The 19,782-nt window shown below is 45.4% G+C and overlaps 1 protein-coding gene across 1 annotated transcript in view; it reads right to left on the reverse strand.

The window, feature by feature from the left end:
- The window catches only part of COLEC12 (collectin subfamily member 12), a 102,963-nt gene extending 83,966 nt beyond the window's left edge, over positions 1–18,997 (reverse strand). The window contains exons 1-2 of the mRNA XM_054817739.1: positions 18,746–18,997; positions 6,805–6,855 (exon numbers count right to left, since the gene is read on the reverse strand). Of these exons, the coding sequence (XP_054673714.1) occupies positions 6,805–6,855; positions 18,746–18,752 (58 nt within the window). The 5' untranslated portion in view covers positions 18,753–18,997. The remainder of the gene's footprint in view (positions 1–6,804; positions 6,856–18,745) is intronic.
- Positions 18,998–19,782: the final 785 nt, after the last annotated feature.

Consider the following 19,782-nt stretch of genomic DNA (forward strand, 5'->3'; position numbering starts at 1 on the left):
TCTCCCAGTTTTTCCTCCTTTGCATGGAAACATAATGGTACCCAGTGCTGAAAATACAATTCTTAGTTTCCTTCCAAGGCATTCGTCTCTCAGGTAATTGTGTTATGAAGTTGAACAACCCATAAGGCAGCCTAGGTGTTTTGGCAGCAACCTGATGTTACCAAACATCATTATGTGTCCAGCTAGTTTACAGGGAAATAAATACAAAATCCCCAGGTGTTGCTTACAGTGTAGCCAATGTTTTGCATCCCATTTGTAAATACAACGCGCTGTTCAGCCCACACACCTATTTTATAGCTCTAATGAATAGTAGAGAGCAAAATTCACACACAATGGTGACCACACCACCTTTCAATGCACCTCTGTAAAAGACAGAGATTGGTCAAACAGATATCACTCCAAGCGTGCAAATGCAATATATGAAGAAACACGTCAAGAATTTTAATTGTAGTAGATAGGAAAAACCCGTAACTAAGAGAAAATAGATTGCCTACAGAAGAACACACAGCTGGAATGACTTTAGTCCCCACGGCTCGGCTAAGAGGCCTCTTTATGGGTTTGGATTAGAAGGAGAAGTGCCTTTAGCCAGGCACAGCAGGACAGGTTGGAGAGGGGCAGCTCCAAACCCATAGACCTGAGCGGCTCCTACAGCTCCTGGGTAAGTTAGCACAGGACACACAGATCCGTTAACTTTCTGGATCTCACTATTACTGCCTGACATTGACAGATTTGTCGGGTGCGCCAACTGTTTTCCATTTTCAGGAAGACTGGCGGTTTTAAATTCATGGTTTGGATGTATCAGCGATAATCTTATTTATCACCCATGCCTTTTACTTTGCAAGAGGCAGAAGTTACTGACAGAGGAGGCACGCAGCTGGTGGCACACAGGCACCTTGACATTCCCATGCAATGGGAGTACTGCACACACGTCAGCGTTTGTTTATTTATTTAGCAAGGCTTCGATTCCCTGCCAGCTGCCCCAGTACTCTGAATATGTACTGGAAAAGAAAAGAAAGACAAAGAAACCCTTACACAGACAGCCCCTCTGCATGCAGCCTCTGATGCATGGGACCGAAGCCCTGACGCAACCCCAGGACCCCTGAGGGTGCTGAGTCCTCTCCACCACCCCGGGCTCACCCCAGGAGAGGGCAGGCTCAGCCCCCTTCCACCTTACTGGCCATTGCAATTAAAAGGGTCACTCCAAATGACATTTCTCGGTGTAAAATGAACAGCCACACCGGCACCGCCATTCAGTGTGGATTTAATTACCCCAGGATGCAGGCAGACAAAATCCTCATCTGATAAATATGGCCAGATCAGTGGACTGGAAGCAACATGCCCGACTTTCCTCTGGCTTTGTGAGTATTGGTGACCTCGTGACTTTTTATTAAGCCATATGATTACACGCTGCAGGCATACATGTGAAAGAATGCCCAGGAAGGGATGCAGCTTGTGGCACCTGAAATCCCTCACTGGTCATTTACAAACCATAAAGAAAAGTTGACAAATTCCTAAAGCTTAGAATTTATGGGTTTTTTGTTAGGGGCTTAAGGTTTGTGTGGATATAGCACACCACCAGACTGATGCCAGACATATTTTTCATGCGTGTTATTATAGATGTGAACAATGGCCTGGATTTATCAAGAGATAAGGACTAAAATTATTCTGTCTATGCAGTGTTAATGAATAAATGCTATTCCTGAACTATTGCAAAATTCCAGGCCATGAGTGCTGCTTACCATGATCATGTTTGAACTGTTATTTATAGGCAGAAAAAAACCCCTGTATTATTTTAAACTCTTTTCTGAAAAAAGTTTTCTATCTCAAAGTTTTCATTTTTCATTGTAAACTGTTCATAAGGCTTTTATCAATTGTCACCCTCCTAAAACTCCCCAGTTGTATCCTATCAAAGGTGGACAAATAATATATAGCTTCTCACTGTATAAAATATTAGAAACAATTTATAGTGAGAAAACAGTTATTAAATGGATCTAGTTCAGCTGCTCCCAAGCCACTCATCAGGGGAAAAAAAAAATCATATTTTCCAAATATGTTTTTAAACCAGTTGTTTTTTTTTTTTCCTCACCTCTTTTTAGTATAGCAGATGTCATTACCGTGTGGCAGGATGATTCATCCATTTCTGGTCCAGAAATTCCTAGATTTAATTCTCACACCTGGAATGATGCTCAGTAGCTAGATTGTCATAACCACACAGAAAGGACATCCTGACTCAGTCATCTCTTGCATACCCTATGGAAGGTACTTAAAAAAGTACCTACCTGGCTTGAGGGGGCCCCCAAGTAATTTTTATGCCTCCTTTTCTGTCAGCTGCTGACCTGCAGGGTGTGGGGAAGACCAGAGGACCAGTGCCTTGGTGCACACTGGAGATACCCAGGGACACGAGGGACTATCCCCCACTGATGGCTCAGCCCCATCGCAGGGGAGCAGGAAGGTGAAGGTGAGGAGGATCCTGACTCACGATGTAGAGCATGGGGGTGGCTAAGATGGGTCCTACAACAGAGGACAGGCTTACAGCTTCCAATTCTGGCTGTGTTTGCCAAGGGCAAAGGGTAATTATCTTACACAAGCTGTTTAGTCGTCTTCTTATCTATAGTGTACTGACCCTATCTTTTGATTCCTTGGGAGGTTTCTCTTCACCAGCTTTGAGCTCATTTCTTCGAAGCCTGTTTTCTAAAACATTACAAATGTGCTTCGCAACAGTTCAAAGACCAACCCCTTTGGCAGTTCAAAGACCATCCCCTTTGCTTTCAGCTGTTCCATATTGTACTGTAGCTTCAAACTATGCAATGAATAACTTCGCATTGAAATTTCTACGTTAAATACTCTAGTCAGTAAAGTGCAGGTTTTAAGTTCTAAAACATTAACATAAAGAAACAAAATTCACAATGATCTCTTTATCTATTACCTAGGAATGCTGCAAGTTAGGAAGATCAGAACTGCCACCTTGGAGTCCATTAGTTCCCTTTAATTCCCTTGCCTGTGGCTATGCCTAGAGCCCGAATCTCCAAGGAAAGAGTCAAAACCCTGCCATAAAGAGAGCTCATCCTGCTGTCTACCATCTAGAAACTAGTCTGAACTCTCAGGCCCGAGATTTAGTATCCCAAAAGTGTGTAATACTGAAAAGGAAGTTTTGCCCTTTCCTCATTCATTCTTTCCCAAAGTGGGGTGTCCGTGGAGTGGTGCAAAGCAATGACACTGATTGACGGAACAGTTAACATCAATGGCAATCTGGTAGAGGAGAACCAGTGGAGAGGCGTAGCTTGTTATCTGGAACAGATAACTTCAAAGCAGCCTGAGCAGTGACTGATGATGAAGTAACGATGATAAGAAACACGCTTCCTCACATGCTTTCTCACTGCAGCAATCTGGAGGCACTGCAGCTGAGCATCGCACTTCTGGCAGTGTCCCTGCACATCTGTAGCATCCATTGAGAAGAAATAAACAGCATCGGTCAGCTGGAAATTCAACCTCCCTGACCCCCTGCAGCAAATTTGTCCCAAGCTCAAAAGAGAAGAAATGCTGGTGTGTATTTTCCTAGCATCTTGGAGTTATCTGCATCTGTATTCATTGCGATTTAGTATGTTAGTGTGTTGCGCTTGGTATATTCTGCTTAATATGACTAGTTAACGTTCTGCTGACTAAAAAATAAAGTAGGATGATAAATTCTCTGAAATTAGCTTATCTGAGGAGGAGGGATAGAAAGATTGAGAAAAAGGGGAAGCAGTGCAGGACAGCATGTATTCAGTCCTCTTTTTCAAAAGCTTCTTCCCCAAAACAAGAATTGTTGGAGAATTCCTCTCTCCCTCCCTCCCTCCGCAGATCTCTTCCTTCCTTGAACCAAACTACAGGCTCCAGCAACAAGGCAGCTAATAATAAACTCTTCAGCTGAACTCTAGGAAAGCAGTTTGGTCAAGGCTTTGCCTGCCAAGTGCTGACCAACACATGTTCCCAGCTGCCAGCAGTGACTCACTGCAAGCCATGTTTTCTACAAACCAGTTGTGCTTTAGCCATCTTCTCCTTGGAGCATATTTTGCTCCAAACAAGGCCTCACTCTTCCAAACAATGGAGTCAAAGGCACTTGAGTCACGGTTCTCCTACCATGTCTCATGTCAATGGGGCATACAGGGACTACTCAGATCACAATATATTAACACAGCTGCTCTTACACCACGGGTCCTGAAACAAAAAACCCACTGCTGCTTTTATTGCTGCCCACTCCAGCAGGCTGTACATGACCAGCACTGGGATTTCCACAGCTCCAGCCAGCAGCCAGGACAGGATGCCTTTCAAAATGACCTTTTATCAAGGGTTTGTGTAACAAAACTTGGTTCTTGCCTTGGGCTTCCCCCTTATATTGCCTCCTCTTACCAGTGAGGACACAGGGCCAAGAGGAAACACCAGTTGGGACATTAGGCATAACATTTCCTACTGGTCAAGCAGGAGCTGGAACTACTCGGATGCATTTTGGCCCCAAGGACAATCTCTGGTGCTTCACTGGAAGCACTGACCCAGCTGGCCAGGGAATTTGGAGTTTTTAAAAGATGTGCACGTCACCTTCCTGAGTGGAGGAGCCTGGTGCCAGGTGAAGCAGTCAGCGCTGCTGAAGGCACGTGGCTCCCCCTCCCTCCAGAGGTTGCTCGGAGGCTGCCTGGAAATGCAGCAGGGGCTGTAGAAATGGGAATGCACCGAGTCGGGTTTTCTCAGCGAGGGGAAATAACCCCTTCAGGGGCCACAAAAGCACAAGCACTTGCAGGCAAACAGCATGCATGCTGGTGCGGGGACGTATGGAAACCAGGTCAGCCTAGCTCCTCCCTGTGCTGCCCCATGATGCTGGGAAAGATGAGGAAGGGGGTATGGGAAGAAGTTTGGGCTCAGAAATAGTATGGACAAAGAAGGCTTCTTGGATCAGGACACTACTAAATTACGCAACTCTGACCAGCACTAATGCTATGGCTTCATGATCCCACCCCCCCTTTAGTCAAGGCTCTTCTTCTGTACTGCGGACATCTGGGACACCTCCCTGACCACAGCGATGTTGTTTTCATGAAGGAGAAGGGGGTTATGGCTGTTTCCTAAGGGTGGAACTACCCTGTCTCATCCTTTTGTGGTGAAATCTCCTCCCGCCACTGCCAGACTGCTGGCCTTCTCCTCCCTCCCCACCGGCTCACCAAGCGCAACAGCACAAGCATTTCTGGAAATGCTCAGATAAACCTTACATTTCTAAGGGGAGAAATAACTCACATATTGCTAGTACAACATTACCCAGGAGAAAGAAAGCCTGTCATGTCACAACAGTGCACTTAGTATTGGGATAGTAAGGATAGTGGGGTACCTGCTCCTTGCTAAAACCTTTTGCAGTTCACTGCAAGAGCATGCTGACCAGAGCTAGCTAGGTAGTGGGCAACAGAGCGGGAAGCTATTTTTATAGGCGTTAATGAATCCTAATATTTTTTACTCAGCTGGAAGTGACAGAAATGAACAGTTAACATTTTGTCCCATTTCTAAAGTTTCTAAAGATTTTTCTTCTTTTTTGCTATTCTAGGGCCTAATCCAGAAAAAAAAAAAGAGTAGGAAAAAACTCTGTGTGCAGCCTGATGGGAGGACTTTCCAAGCCACAGATGCTGTCTCTGTGGTTGGCTGACCTATCCAAAATAAAGCTCAACAGCAGGGAGCGGTGGAGTAGTTCAGGGGGTAGAAGAGGTCAGGCGAATGTGATCCCCACCTCCCGAACGCCAAATCTCCTTACGCTGCCTCCCCCTGCTCCTTTTGGGATGCAGGGAATTGTTGACTTATTTTTTTATTTTTTATTTTCAGCCTGCCTTTCCTATCCATTTGCCAAGTGGGGTTGTTGAAAGTGACTCTTGCTGCAGCCACTTTCCCAGGAGAGAAAAAATAAGGTGAACTTTTATCCTAGTGGCTCACAGTTGAAAAGACAACTAGCAGCTTGGACAATGGGCCCCTTTGGCTGCTCCAAGACAGAGTTGGTGCTGTGGGAGCTCAGAGGCCACCGCGTCTCCTCCCCAGGGCCACAGGGACAGGAGTCAGCCTGCCCCGGGCAAAGCTGTCGGCTGTGGAGACTGAAACGTTTTCCCGAGGGAAAGAGAGGACATAAGCCTCGAAAAGAGGAGCCTCGAGGGCTGTTGACCCCTGCACAGCAATGCGTAGCACTGCCTTCTTCACACGAGAAGGCCATTTTCAGTGAACAAACATCAAAAAAAGGAAAGAAAGTAGAAAAAGGAAAGAAAGTGACTGACCTAATTTTAATAATTTTTGACATCAGAATGTGTTCATACCGTATACTTTTACTTCTTTTTTGAGAGGGTTGCACAGCGTATGTCCTGGCTCAGCTGGCAGTACAACATCTGAGAGCCTACAGGTGGTCCCATGCCACCGCTCTCGGGAACACCAACAAACCGCTCTGCACATCGGTCTGTGGGCCGACGGAAAACCCAGCTGGGCACAGGACATGTAAAAAGTGTGGATCCTTTTTTACAGCCAGTACATTCATTTCTGTTCAGGTATGGGCTTCATTTTCATAATGCTTATGATCAAATAATGAAACAAATCACAAAAATCAGAGCTATTTATGAAGCATTATGTTTGCCAAGAAAATAAACCAAGTCTAAAAATCACACCTTCCTCTGGGCAGGTATTAGACTGAAGTGGATAACGGGACTGTACCTGTATGTTTTGATGCTGCCAGCTAGGGAGGTTTTCGTAGCAAGTGTTTGACTTACCCTAAGCACTATGCAACAGTGAGCTGAAAGACCTGCTGCCACTTACCAAACCTCTTGTAGCCGAAGGACTGCACCTCCTCCTCCTCTGCAAAATCGTCTGGAGAGAGAAAGAAAGACATAGCAACAGATTATTTCTACTGCCAATGGAAAAAGATGGGAAGAAGTTTCTACAGGTGCATGTTCATAAATTAATGTACTCGAAAGTTTAATGGATTTGTAAGGCATGTTACTGATCTTCCCCTCCATTGCTCATGTCCCACCTCTGTCCCTGGGTAGAAAAGGCAGTTCAGAGCCCTTCCCCCAAGCAGCATCCTCAGCAGAAGCCCAGACTACAAATGGTTTATCACCTGGCAGCTATCCTTGGCCATCTACATACAGACCAGAGCAGACATGCCCCTCATCACAATGACGGCCACAATTGCCACCAGCATGCCACGTGGGCAGGCTCGCCTGGACCGTGGCACTCGCTCCAGCCCGCTGCCTGCGCCGTCCAGGCGGTCGGGCTCAGGCTATACATGCACCAGCTGGGCCATTTGCACAAAGTGCCTCATGTAGCTATGCCGAGTAATGAGAGAGGAGTCAGAAGGGATGGCTGTCTGTCCATCCACCACTTCCCACGGGTGCTAGCTTGGCCTGAAGAGGCAAGATCTGATAAAAAATGGGAAACAGAACTAACAAACTCAAGCAGATGAGAAAAATAAAAAACGTTTAAGCCCTTTTGTTCTCATCTTCTCCAGCTAGCAAGCAGTAAAATGCTAATAATCACAATTTTATTTTGTCAGAAGCTTAATTTCTCTCCACTTCCTTTCAGCAGCAAAGGAAAAGGCTGGCATCAGCAGAAGAAATAAATACACCCACGACTTCTTTAAAAAAAAAAAAGGATATGTTTGTGTTCATGTGTTCAGCCTCCTTCTACCAACGCAACCCCTCTTTCTGCTGAGTCGGGAAGGCGAGAGCCCTGCCTTATCACCAGCATCAGCCTTTGCACCAAGCCACCGACTGCCAGGGAGGGCAGCACAGCCCAGGCTGCTCATCTCCTGCTTCCCTGTTTCTCCAGAGGAGCAGAGTAGACCCATTCCCCCTCCCACAAGTGCCATTTCACATGGGGGGGAAGCCTCCGCGGGGGTCTCTTTAAACAGGACCTAGGACACAGCTTCCCAAACAGTGGCCGGTGGTTCACAGCCCACCGCTGTTCTGGGGAACCACATCGCCTTTGCTGCGTTCCCGAGCAGAAGCCTACCTCCACGCTGCAAAAACGCTACCGGGGGCTGATGGCAATCCCCGCTCTCTGAAACCTGGGTGCTCCTGGGCTTTCGGGCAGCGGCAGGGAGGCAGGCTCAGCACCCCGGGGAGCTTCAGTGGCTGCTCGCCACCTTGTGCCGCCCTTCCAGCATGGGATGCTGAGGAAGCTCACTCGCAACATCTCCACCCAGATCTTTCCCAAACACGAGGGGAGAAGGAAACAGAAGCTCAAAGGCCGGTCAAGGGATTCACTGGAAGGGAACATTTAATGAGCGGCAGTGGAAAAGCAAGCTCAAAGCAGATAAACCGATGTGATGGAGTGAGAGGTCTGTGCTTGGTTAGACCTTTTTTGTCCACAGACTTACTGCACGTGAACAGGCTGCTCTGCATCATAAGACTGGGCTACCTGCTGCTGCAGCTAACTTGGGCCACAACAGAGCCTTGAGGGGATGAATTCAAAGGTGAAGTAAAGATACGGTCCTCATCCAGGCTCAACAAAGCCTAAATTATTTGAGTGAATGTCCAGCAAGAAATCTGACCCATGCCTCCTTCTGACCTGCAAGGTGCCATGCACAGAAGTCTGAGGGAGCCATTGCCTGAAGCAGCAAAGGAGTCCATGAAATGCATCATTTTGCAGAATGTCATGCTTTACTCAGACAGTACTTTTGATAAAACAGCTCAAAATTCATATTTTCACCAGGTAACACATTTTGCTCACTGCCAGAGGTGTTCCTGTCCATATCTTAAGCTAGACTCCCAATTCAAATACAAACAAATACGTCTTGGTTTTGAAGGCAGAAAGAAACCTTTAAAAAAACCAAACCCAACACACCCTCACAATTGTACCAAATGTTATCTGAAGACAAGGTCACCCAACAAAACATGACAAATACTCATAAACCATAAACAGTCAACAACCAAGCTTCTCATCCCAGCAACGAACTACTCAGGAAAACTCTTCCCTTCTTGCTCAAAAGATAAAACACTGCACAAAAAGAGATATCAGCTCCAGAGCCCTTAGCTTCCTGCCCTCTCCTGCTATCGGGGCCGTAACACAATCGTCTCCTTTGTTTCTCAGGAGCGTAACCTGGCTTATCCGATCCATATCTGGTGTATGCAGCATGGCCTGCGGTTTCATCCTACGCCACTTCTCCAAGACCTTCCTCCTGGGCTGCCAGCCTCTGCCCTAGTAGTTTGTTTTTTCATACTTAGCCCAATGGCATTGCCCTCTGACCATGCATTTATATTCATATTTTTGTTTCTTTGTGTTTTTTTTATATTTGCAACATATATATATATATGTTTTGTATAGATATACATATTTATATACCCACTTACATACTTTTTTATATATATACTTTTTAATATATATATACTTCTTACTATTTGCAACATTGCATGCTGTGCTTGCTAGGGATTATTTTTATTTTAAGCTTTGAATACTTTATTCATTAATCTCCTAATTTCGAAGAGCACTTGTGGCATTTGAAGCAAAGAAGTGGAGATGGGCAAGGACGGTTTTGTCAGCAGGTGACCTAGCTCCCTGCTCACTAAAATCTAAAACATCAGATAAAACCTTTTTTAATCCCTATGAGTTGATCTAGCAACAGGCAGCAATGTATTTTAGGGGAAGGCTATTAAAATTATTTAACAGACTAAAGTCAGCGGTCTTTCAGTCATAACTGCACTTTGCTCAAATCATATGCAAACATAATATTTTACAATATTAACTGTAAGGTAACAAGTTTAAGGAAAATAAAGATGGGAGGGAAAAATGAATAAAACGAGATTAGACTAAATGTTAGAAACGAACAGCACTGTGTCCTTTGGAGAAAGAGACTAGGATGGCTCGAAAATCCTACTTCAAAAGAAATCTGTGTTTGAAATATTAAAAATGAAGTTGAGAAGCCTATAAATTTAAGTCCTGAGGCAAAGCCAAGTGCCCCAGCCTGCTCCTCCCGTGCCTTTCGGGCAGTATTGTGCTCACTGGGGGTGGCAGAAACTTGGCCCTCAGCTCCCTGTTCCAGGGCTGAAAATATTAAAGTTTTGTCCCAAGTTTTACAAAAATCTCAAAGCTTTGTGATATCTTCGAGTGAGGAAAATACAAGAGAACCTAAGCTCTCATTGAAAAGGGAACAGCTTTTCTAGAGAAAACTATGAAAATGTGATCTGTGATGAATTACAGAGGTTAAGAAAATACACACCAAGCAGGAAAGCAAATAGTAAGAAAACCTCCAGCATGTTTTTATGCCTTATGCTTTTAAAGGGAGTATCAGAAATTGGAGTGGAAGAAATTCATGAGTTTTGAGCACTGGTGGCTGGTATTACAAAAGGAAATGTTGCATTTTTACATCGGTGGTGCCCATACACTGAGTGGGGCTGCAACTGGTGTAAGAGGGTTTTGTTTGACACTGTGAAAGCCGTAAGTCAGAAATATTTTTCTTCAGTTGAAATCCAACCCTTCTCGGTTACAAAGAGAACTGGAATGAATGTAATATTTCCGTTACATACATACACATTTGTATATAGGCGAGGCTTATTTTCCTGGGTGAAAAATATAAAGGGCAGACGACTCCTTGAAGCAGACAATAAAGCAGAATCTGCTGTTATGTCCCAGCTGGAAGAATTAACTCTTTAGTGCTGAAAAGACCAGCCATAATTTAGTTATAAGTTGCTCTATGGAGCTCTCAGCTGTGAGCCAAAAGATAGGGAATCCAGAATAAGAAAGATGAAGAAACATGAAAAGCTGGTTAAAATGTGATTTCTTATTCCACTGACTTCTACTGAGCTCTGGCAGGAGGAAGGTCCGTAAAAAGGTGAACTTTGGGCAGAACAGAAACACATGTGAGCAACCAATTGTATTTAACCGTGTAGGGCAAGGACCACCGGAGATCTCCTGTTTCATCAGGTTTACAAGAGTCTCCTTGGAGGCTACAACAGATTGTCACACAGAGCTTACAGCAAACCGCTAAAACGAGTGGCTTGCTGTAGCTGAACAGCAGCACATCAAATATTTTAGGGAGTCAGTACAAAGCAAGAGCTCTAGACAAAAAAAAAAAACAAAACAAAACTTTAAGACATTTTGGCAACTTCCACAACCCACCAAGTACCGATGCCAAATCCTGCTTGCCCTCCAGTTATAAATTATTACTGCAACACCTCTAATAAATACAGTTGTAGAGTTAAATAAGTTACAGTACAATGCTTCAAGGGAGTGGAAATTATAAAAAGGCAGTTCAGTTGGGGATTAACACAGTGAACAGAGGGAATTCATTTAATCTAAAACAAATTAGACTCTCATTTGATTAATTTGCTAGAGGCAAAGCAAAAATCTGTGGAGTAGAACTGTGTAATTTCTAGTTCTTGTTCTTAAATCTTAAATAAATTAATCATGGACCACTTATGAGTCACTCTGAGGTCAAGTAAGAAAGAGCTGGCCTGGAGCCAAAAAGGATGCCAAATCTGCCCCAGGACTATAAAGGGCCTATAACCACTGCACCGCTTGGTCCCTTCGCTGCAACAGCATCAGATCTGAGGAGCCTTTGGTGCAAGGTGATTGTAGGGAAATTGTTTCCATTTTCTCCCCTTCCTTTTGTGGGTGTGATTGTTGGCATACGGAAGGTGTTACAGAAAGCTGCTAATGTACATGTCCAGCTGTCTCCTCTTAACAGTACACCCCGCTCAGCCATTTAAACATAATTAACTAATGAAGCAAACTAGACCTCAGAACTGCAGAGATCCTGGGTCGTATGGCGGCTACAGACATGTGGGATCCAATCATTTCTAGAACTTTTGTCTGCCGTAAACACGGGTTTAAAGTCTTTGTTCAAAGACCTTGTTTAAAGTCTTGAATTAAGAAAAGACACCAATATTCTACACTGCATTTCAAAATCTGGGGAAATCTATTTCAGGAGAGAATGAGGCATCTGGGCTGAAAATTGTCATGCTGAGTTTCAACTTGGATTTTAGAAGCTCTTTCATAATCCCCCTGAAAACTGGATTTACAGTACATTAGAACTTACCCCTAAGTATCACGCTGGGAACTCAGGACTATAATTTGTAGTAACAATCACATCCAGTGTAAGAGTTTCCTTTAAAATAAATCTCTCTCTCAAAGAGTTTTAATAGTTAGGGCCCTGCCTTTCCCACTGACTTAATGGGAACTATATAGTTATATCCCAGTGCAACTCTGTAAAATTCATTTTAATATTATCAAGAACAGATTTTTTTATATACCATTTGGAAAGCCACTGTGCCCGTTAGTTGAAAATGATGATATTCCTCTCTTTAACCCATAAACCAGCATGGATGGAGAACTCTGCTCAGAACCACGTAACAAGTGCATCCAGGGTCTGGACGGAGGGACCACCTGTAGTGTTGAAAACCTACTTCTGCCCATTCTCTCCATATCAGCCCTCTCAGGGAAAGGCAAAACTTGTCCACTTGTGAGGTTTCTGTAATATTAACAACTGTTCAGACAGATGAGAACAGTGAACACCAATATATTTCTCATATCGCATTTCAAAAGCTTTTTGAGCAGCCACCAGATTTATATGCATTTCTGGTCACTATTAACTGGTTCTACATCCAAACTGCTGACCTAGAGGTGAAACTGAGCCAGCAGAAGTGCAGCAAGCAGCTGCAGCCTTCAGATGTTGATGACTTCATCAGTCTAATTGGTTTCCACTGGTTTTCGTAGCTTTTATTCCAGACAGTCTCCTGCTTGTGCTAATGGGTTGTTCATTCTCCTTTCTCTTCACAGATGCTTTGTGTTACTTGTCATCTTCTGCGTTTCTCCACTAGTTTCTCCACTAGTTTCTCCTCACAGCCCCTTTTCATATTCAAGTCTTGCTCTCTTGGCTTCTATTTTGGTAAGCCCTCCCTCATAAAAACCTACTCCACACTCTTCCCTATTGATGAGGTCCCAAGCTGACGCGTCAAGCTCACAATGCCACTGTTGTTGGCTTTCTGTGTATCGTGCCCATCTTTTCCACCTGGTCCTTTGTCCGACTTGTCACACAGTAAGCTCCTTCGGACGGGGATTACACAAATTCTGCATTTGCAGAGTACCTGGTCTTCCAGGTGAGCCCTGGGAGAGGTTCAGCTGAGGCAGTCCTGGAAATGAGCCCACCTCCCTGCATCCCAAAGGATCCTTTGGGATGTAGTTTGAGCCTGGAGTCTGGCAAGGAGACTGAGGCTTTTCCCCACCTCTGTCCTTCAGGCTGCTGATCGGGGAATTGATCCACTTTCAGTATTGCAAGAAACCAAGAGGCAAGGTCCCAGACCAGAGATCCTCTCTTGATACTTATAATTTAAGACTAGGGTTGTGTATCTCATCATCTAACACATGCGTAAACCAAAATGAAACAAAGAATCATGACAAATGGGTTTATTTTAATATTCCGGTCTTGATCTACACCCTCACTGCTATGCTCAAAAAATGTGAGAGCTCACATTAAGAATGCAGAAAAAGACAGGAGATTAAGAAATTCAGAGGTGTAAGAGTGACGGCTCTAGTTCTGCTTCTTAGGCACAAAATGAAGACAGTAAATAGAGGCGTTTCTTGAGCAAAACTTGTTAGCCCATAAGTGCTGCAGAGCATTGCTACAGTACCGGGGGTCAGGACCAGCTGCGTGGTAGGGAGGGTCAACCTTAGAAGTTAAAAGTTTAAATCATATCGTGTTTCAGCATAGTGATTTAAGAGCAAACAGATCTGTTCTCATTAGTGCACTGAAAAATCCTGCTTCCCTGTCTGTATGTCAGAGGAGGCAATTAACAACAGCATTAAAATGGCATACACATTCCTAACCGCACACGTCTCTATTACTTCCCTTAACTCATCCACTTTGTTCCCCAGCGACGTCCCAGTCTTCACCTCAAATTTATGCACCAAAAGGGATTGCAGTTTTAGGTTGAAGCAGTCAAACTCCAAAGACAATTCCTCTTAGGCTGATCCCTCACTCGTACAGACCATGCTCACATTATTAGGAGAATCAGGTTCACTTTCAGTGCCTGGTAAAAAGCGTCTTTATTTTGCTTTCCGAGGGGGAGGGCTGGAAGGGGGAAATCTCTGTTCTGACACACACAGAACCTCAGGATAAGGAACATTTTGTGAAGCTGAAGATAACCGGGCACGCATCCTTCGCAGCACTGAATTGCTTTCGTCCTTGACATTTCTTCCAGCTGTCTGTCTTTATTTTACTCTGCAAGGCCTGATCAACTCTCTGTCTCTGCAAGATTACCTTTCCCTCTTTATCCTAGCAGGCAAAGGTATCTGAACCTCTGGGCACAATGGTCTTTGAGTGAGGATCTAAGCAAACTGTTTAGCGGTTGTGACAAAAAAGGGCTCTGTTCAGCTCTCGGCTGTAGCGAAATCAGTCTCGAATAAATGTATGTTATTCAAAGCAGGAGAAGAAAGAGCCACAAGACATTTTAAACAACTCCCTTCTTCACAGGGATAGGCTCGCCAGTGCTATTCTTAGTCCTACATGGCTGGGGAAAGTAGAATATTGCAAACGAAGATGAACAATTACAATTTCTTACTGAAAATACTCTGGTCATAAATAGCTTATTGCTAATTCTGCTCAATATCCACCTCAGTTGTACAGTAATATTTGTATCTGTGCAATAACAGATTTCTCTTGTATTTTCACAGCTTCTAACCCTCTGCTCTCCTCTATATCGTTAATAAGAATACTATTTGACATATGCATGCATGATCATCTTTCTCATCCATATGTTTAAAATCCACTGTGCTACCAACCAATTCAGGATACACACCAACTGTATAGTAGCATTGCTCGGGATTTGTTCTGTGTTGTATCACACATTTATTATAACTGCTCATGCCTTTGAACTTCTGCGGTAGGGTCCTGTGACATGTCCAACACACACTGCTCAGAGCTCCTGCATATGTTTCATGTTTATGTCACTATATTCATATAAGCTCTGCTATAACGGGACTAAGTAAAGGTTACTGGATCACTCCACTTCTAATCCTTGGTTTTCAGATGCTTTCTGGCTTCTGCAAAATGCTCTGGACTGGAATTTTTTTTTTTAAATTTGCAGTCTGAAGTTTCTATCCAAGAAAGACCTATTTGCAGATGACTGTTCATTTGATGTTGTGCAAAAGGATTAGAGACAGATATACACTTTTCTCCAGTATTAGAAAATTACCTCTCTTCCTTTATTCTTCAAAAAAATAGTGGTTGCATCAAAACAGTTAGAAAGAAAGATGAAATCTGTCAAGACAGTACACCTCATATAAACAGATCATTTATTTTAAGACTTTTCAAGGCAGCCAAGAAAGAGCAACTGAATTTGCACTGAATTTGCATGCACACTCAGCTTTTGCAAATAGAAGTTTTACCTGGAGATTACATCCAGGATCCAAGTTAAAACACAGAAGGGATGATTTTAGCAATACAGGCTGATATGTCATTAGTTGTCTGTTAAAGTGGGCACTGTATAAGGGAAACTTAAGGTAAACTGATCTGGCATATCCCATGAAAGCTCAATGTACTCCATGTACTGAAAACTCTGTGCACAAAGCACCTAGAGCTGCCTTTGAGGCAACCTGGTCGATGCTAAGAAAGCTGGGCGTTCAGACTAGACCGTTCCTGAGGCACTGCCGGCTTCACTATGTCAGTGGAGCACAACCAAGGATGAACCTGTCCTGTTGGTTCACTCCGTGCCTCTTGTTTTTTGGTTTGGTTTTTTTTTTTTTAATGAGGGGAACTGCACAGGACAGGGTAATTGGTCACATTCCAGTTCTCGAGCACAGGACACCAGCCGTGTCATCCTCCAGCACCATCACTATACAGGCGGTACACAGCAAGGTGCCTGCGACGGCAGAAAGGAAGGAGGAGGAGGAGGATCAGCGGAAAGAAGCAGCTGAGCTATCTAAGAGGGTGTCGTAATGAAGAGGTCCTCTGTCATCCTGGAGCAACAGTCCCAAAATGACCACCTTGACTTTGTCATTGCCTGATTTGGGGCATTAGTATGAAGTCATTACCCAAACAATATCCACATTTCAGACGGTAATACTTATCACCAGCACTGCTATGACAGTAGTGATTACAGGTACAGTTTAAAGTAATAATTATGAAATATATCACAGATATATAGGAAGAAGTTCTCAGTTTTAACAAAGCTTGTCCCTATCTTAAATTAGGGCCAATGTTCTTGAACATGGTGTTTGACTACGAGGAAGTTGTTTTCATTTGTTTCCCAGGCAACAAGTACTCCTTCATACCCCAATAAATAACTACAATGTAGAAGTATCATTTGATAATGATACATCTGACCCTAAAGCAGTCAAGTCCCTTTATAAATCACATGAATTATTACTAAAAAGTATCACAAAGTTTGTGAGCTCAGTGTAGTTTGCTGGAAATAAAACTGCCAGCATATTAGACATAAACTTCAATTTGTTTTACTGATTTAAAACATAACACATTACAAATACCAGCAATGGAAAATATAATTTATTCCTTACAGATATTTAGTGATGTAATTATTTAGATATTCCTCCGTTCTCCAGAGAGGGTAGATACAGAGACAGCTGCAATCAACAGATCATTTTGTTGTTATTGAGAAAAATGTGTAACTACACCAAGTTCTGCAGTCCTACAATTATCACCACCATCAAGTTTAAAGCGAAAATATGAAAAAAAAAGTCTGTACCCAGAAAAGGAAAACACAGAGTCAAAATTTGGTTTGGCTCTCTGACTTCCATAACGCTGGCAATGGCACTTGATATGATGATTTGTTTGAAGTCTCTCTTTTCTCTTGCTATTAGCACAGTCATTTAAGGGTTCTTCTTTGCATATTTTATTACTGATTTCCATAACTCTGTGAGGCAAAGAAATAAGATGGCTGTGATTGCTCTTAGGGAAACCGAATGGTAAGGACTAGCAACCAGAATGAAGAATCTCCCTCTTGCTGGAGCGCGGGGCACCAACATGTGCTCCCAGCAGGAGTAACATCTTCCCTCCAAATGCCACTTCTCCGCTTTGCAAAGAAGAGCAATGAAGGCAGAACGGAAGGAGACACAACTCGCATTATATGTTATTGCCATCCTCGGTTCTTTGCATCCCACCTCCCCCCAAAACTGGCACAGCCTCAGCCCCAACAAAAATAGAGCGTAAGACTTTTAGTGATAACAGTCATGGGTTTATATTACTGGATCCCCATTGTTTTGGTTTGTTCCTGCCATTACACTTACGCTGATAATGACAAGCTGATGACAAAACTTTTGGCACAAGTACCCTATAAATAAAGAACATTGTAAATACATTATTTTTAATATGTTGCACGGCCCTGTAGAGACACCATGTCACCATGCCAGAAGTAACTTAAATAGCGTGTGTGGGCTTGCAAAAATGAAACCCCCCAAAAAGCTTCTCCTCCCTTCAGGCAGCTACTCTGGCAAGTGAAGAAATAATCACATCATTTGGTGTCCCAGACTCTGGAAACTAAGTGTAACTATCATGATGTTTACTGGCCTCCTGGCATCTGGAATCAAACTCTGCAATCCAAGCACAGGCACACTGGTGCCCAAAAGCAATTTTCTGGAGTGTATGTTTTTTTCCTTCCCAACCTTCAAGTTTATTTTTGCCTCTGAAAAGAACTAGATTCAACTCTCACAAACTCCCAACTACTTCCTAAACTTTCCATAATGTCCTTTGATGTTTTCATTGTAACTGTTCCCCAGCGCATAAAGTCTCTGCCTTTTGCTGTAAGGCTATCAATTTTCATAAACAGAAGGCTTTCTTGCAAACCCCCCCCCCATCTTTACTAGGTTACAGTGTAGCAATTTGGCAATCTGCTTCTTTATTTGATTTTAAAAGTGTATTATCTAACACCTCTTAGTCACAACTTTGTAGGACAGAGTCAACTGGTAGAAGTGGCATGTTTCACCCATTGAAAACAGAAAGGGGGGGGGGAGAAGGGAGAAAAAGGAAAAGAAACAAAGTTTCAGCTTTAACAGATGCAAAGCAAAGACCAAATATTTTCCAGTCGGTGGATGTTGAGGAGAAATATGCCAAATACATTTCACAAGCCAGTTAAGCCTCTACTGGCACCTAATCACTGCCAGATGTTTAGAAGCAACACCAAGAACATCGCAAAACGCTGGCAAAAAATAAATAAATTAGGGAGAAATAAAAGTCTTCGTCTCAGGACGCAGGGGAGGGGGGAGATAAAAGTTGGGTGCCGAGAGAAAACGTCCTGGGGAGAGCACAGCTGACGGGGGACACGCAGCCAAGGACACCCCGCTCCCCGGACCGCGACAGACCAACACAAGCCATAACGGAGCGGCGGCGCAGAGCTGCCCCGGGGCGGCGGTGAGACCCACGCTCTGCCTCTCCCGGCACCGGCTGCCCGTGCCCTGCCGGTGTTCTGCCCGCACCCGGCTTGCCCTGCCTGCAACCTGCCTACACGGTGCCTTGCCAACACCCTGCCGGCATCCGGCTTACCCGGCTGGCACCCTACCCACATACTGCCCTGCCTGCACCTTGCCCGAAATCTCCCTTCGCTGCAGCCTGCCCACACGGTGCCCTACCTGCACCCTGTCCTGCCCGCACCCTACAGACCCTGCCTGCACCCTGCCCGCCGTCTGCTCCCTTCCTTCCCCCTGCCTGCACACTCTTCCCGCATCCTGCCCGCACCCAGCCCTGCCGGTGCCCGGTGCCGGCGGCGCACGTGTGCGGACGGCGGAGCGAGGGACCCGCTCCCGTCCCTACCTTTCATCTTGGCGCCGGGGCGGGTCACATAGGACGGACGGGGCGCGGCGGGGGCTGCCGCCCGGAGCGGCGGGCGGGCGGGCGGGCGGCGCTCCCTGCCTACTGCCGGGCCATGCCGGGGGCCGGGCGCGCCCCCGCCGCGGGCCCTGCTGCGCAGCCCCGGCCGCTGCCGCTGCCCCTGCCGCTCGCCGTCGCTCCTCGGCCGCCGCCGGCACCGCGCTCTCGCCGCCAGCCCCGCGCGGCCCGGCCCGGCCCCGCCTCCCTCCCTCCGCCCCGGGGAAGGGGCCACGGCCGGGGCCGGGGCCGGGCCGCGGGGGCGGGCTCGGAGCCCCGCCGGCGGCGGGGGCCGGGGGTGTCGCACGCCGCCCCGTCGCGTCCCGTGGGACCGTGGCGTTCCCGGGGTGCGGGGCCGTGGGCAGCAGAGTCTGCCGGTGGGGAGCAGCGCGGGACGGGGCTCGCAGGGCACCCACTAGTGACCAGGGAGCTTGAGTGGGACATGATGTCGCCGACAGGGCAAACGGTCCTCTCCCTGCCCTCCCCACCCACGTGGCAGGCACTCAGGGGTTTTCGGCTAAAGCCGTCTTCGTCAGTGTCGCACCGCCCAGGTTCGCCACGCCAGTGTGCCTCACACTGCGGTACGCCGAACAAGAGGTCCCGTAGCGCATCCACCCGTGGGGAAGAGGCTACAGGACATGTGAAATTAACCCTGGTGCTGAACGAAGCGCTGCAAGTAGTCTCGCAGGATTCAATGGGATTGCGCGCAGTGCACGCGTCGAAGAATGTGTGTAAATATTTGTGGGATTAGGGATATACAGGCCAGTCGTCTTTTATTTCTCGACTTCTGGATGTTGCCAGGAATAATGGATCGTTTCCAGCCTCCCGTTTTCATGAAAGATGCACTTTGATTTTCTGCAAACCTACCCGTTTTTAGGCTACTGAAGATGGTGATAAGTGTTTATGATCCAACTTTGACTATTAACATCAGTGCTGATGAAGCAGAGCTAGTGCAACATGCAGAAGTTTGTTCTGTGGATGAA

The sequence above is a fragment of the Grus americana genome, chromosome 2 (genome assembly GCF_028858705.1).
Source record: "Grus americana isolate bGruAme1 chromosome 2, bGruAme1.mat, whole genome shotgun sequence".
Classification (NCBI taxonomy): domain Eukaryota; kingdom Metazoa; phylum Chordata; class Aves; order Gruiformes; family Gruidae; genus Grus; species Grus americana.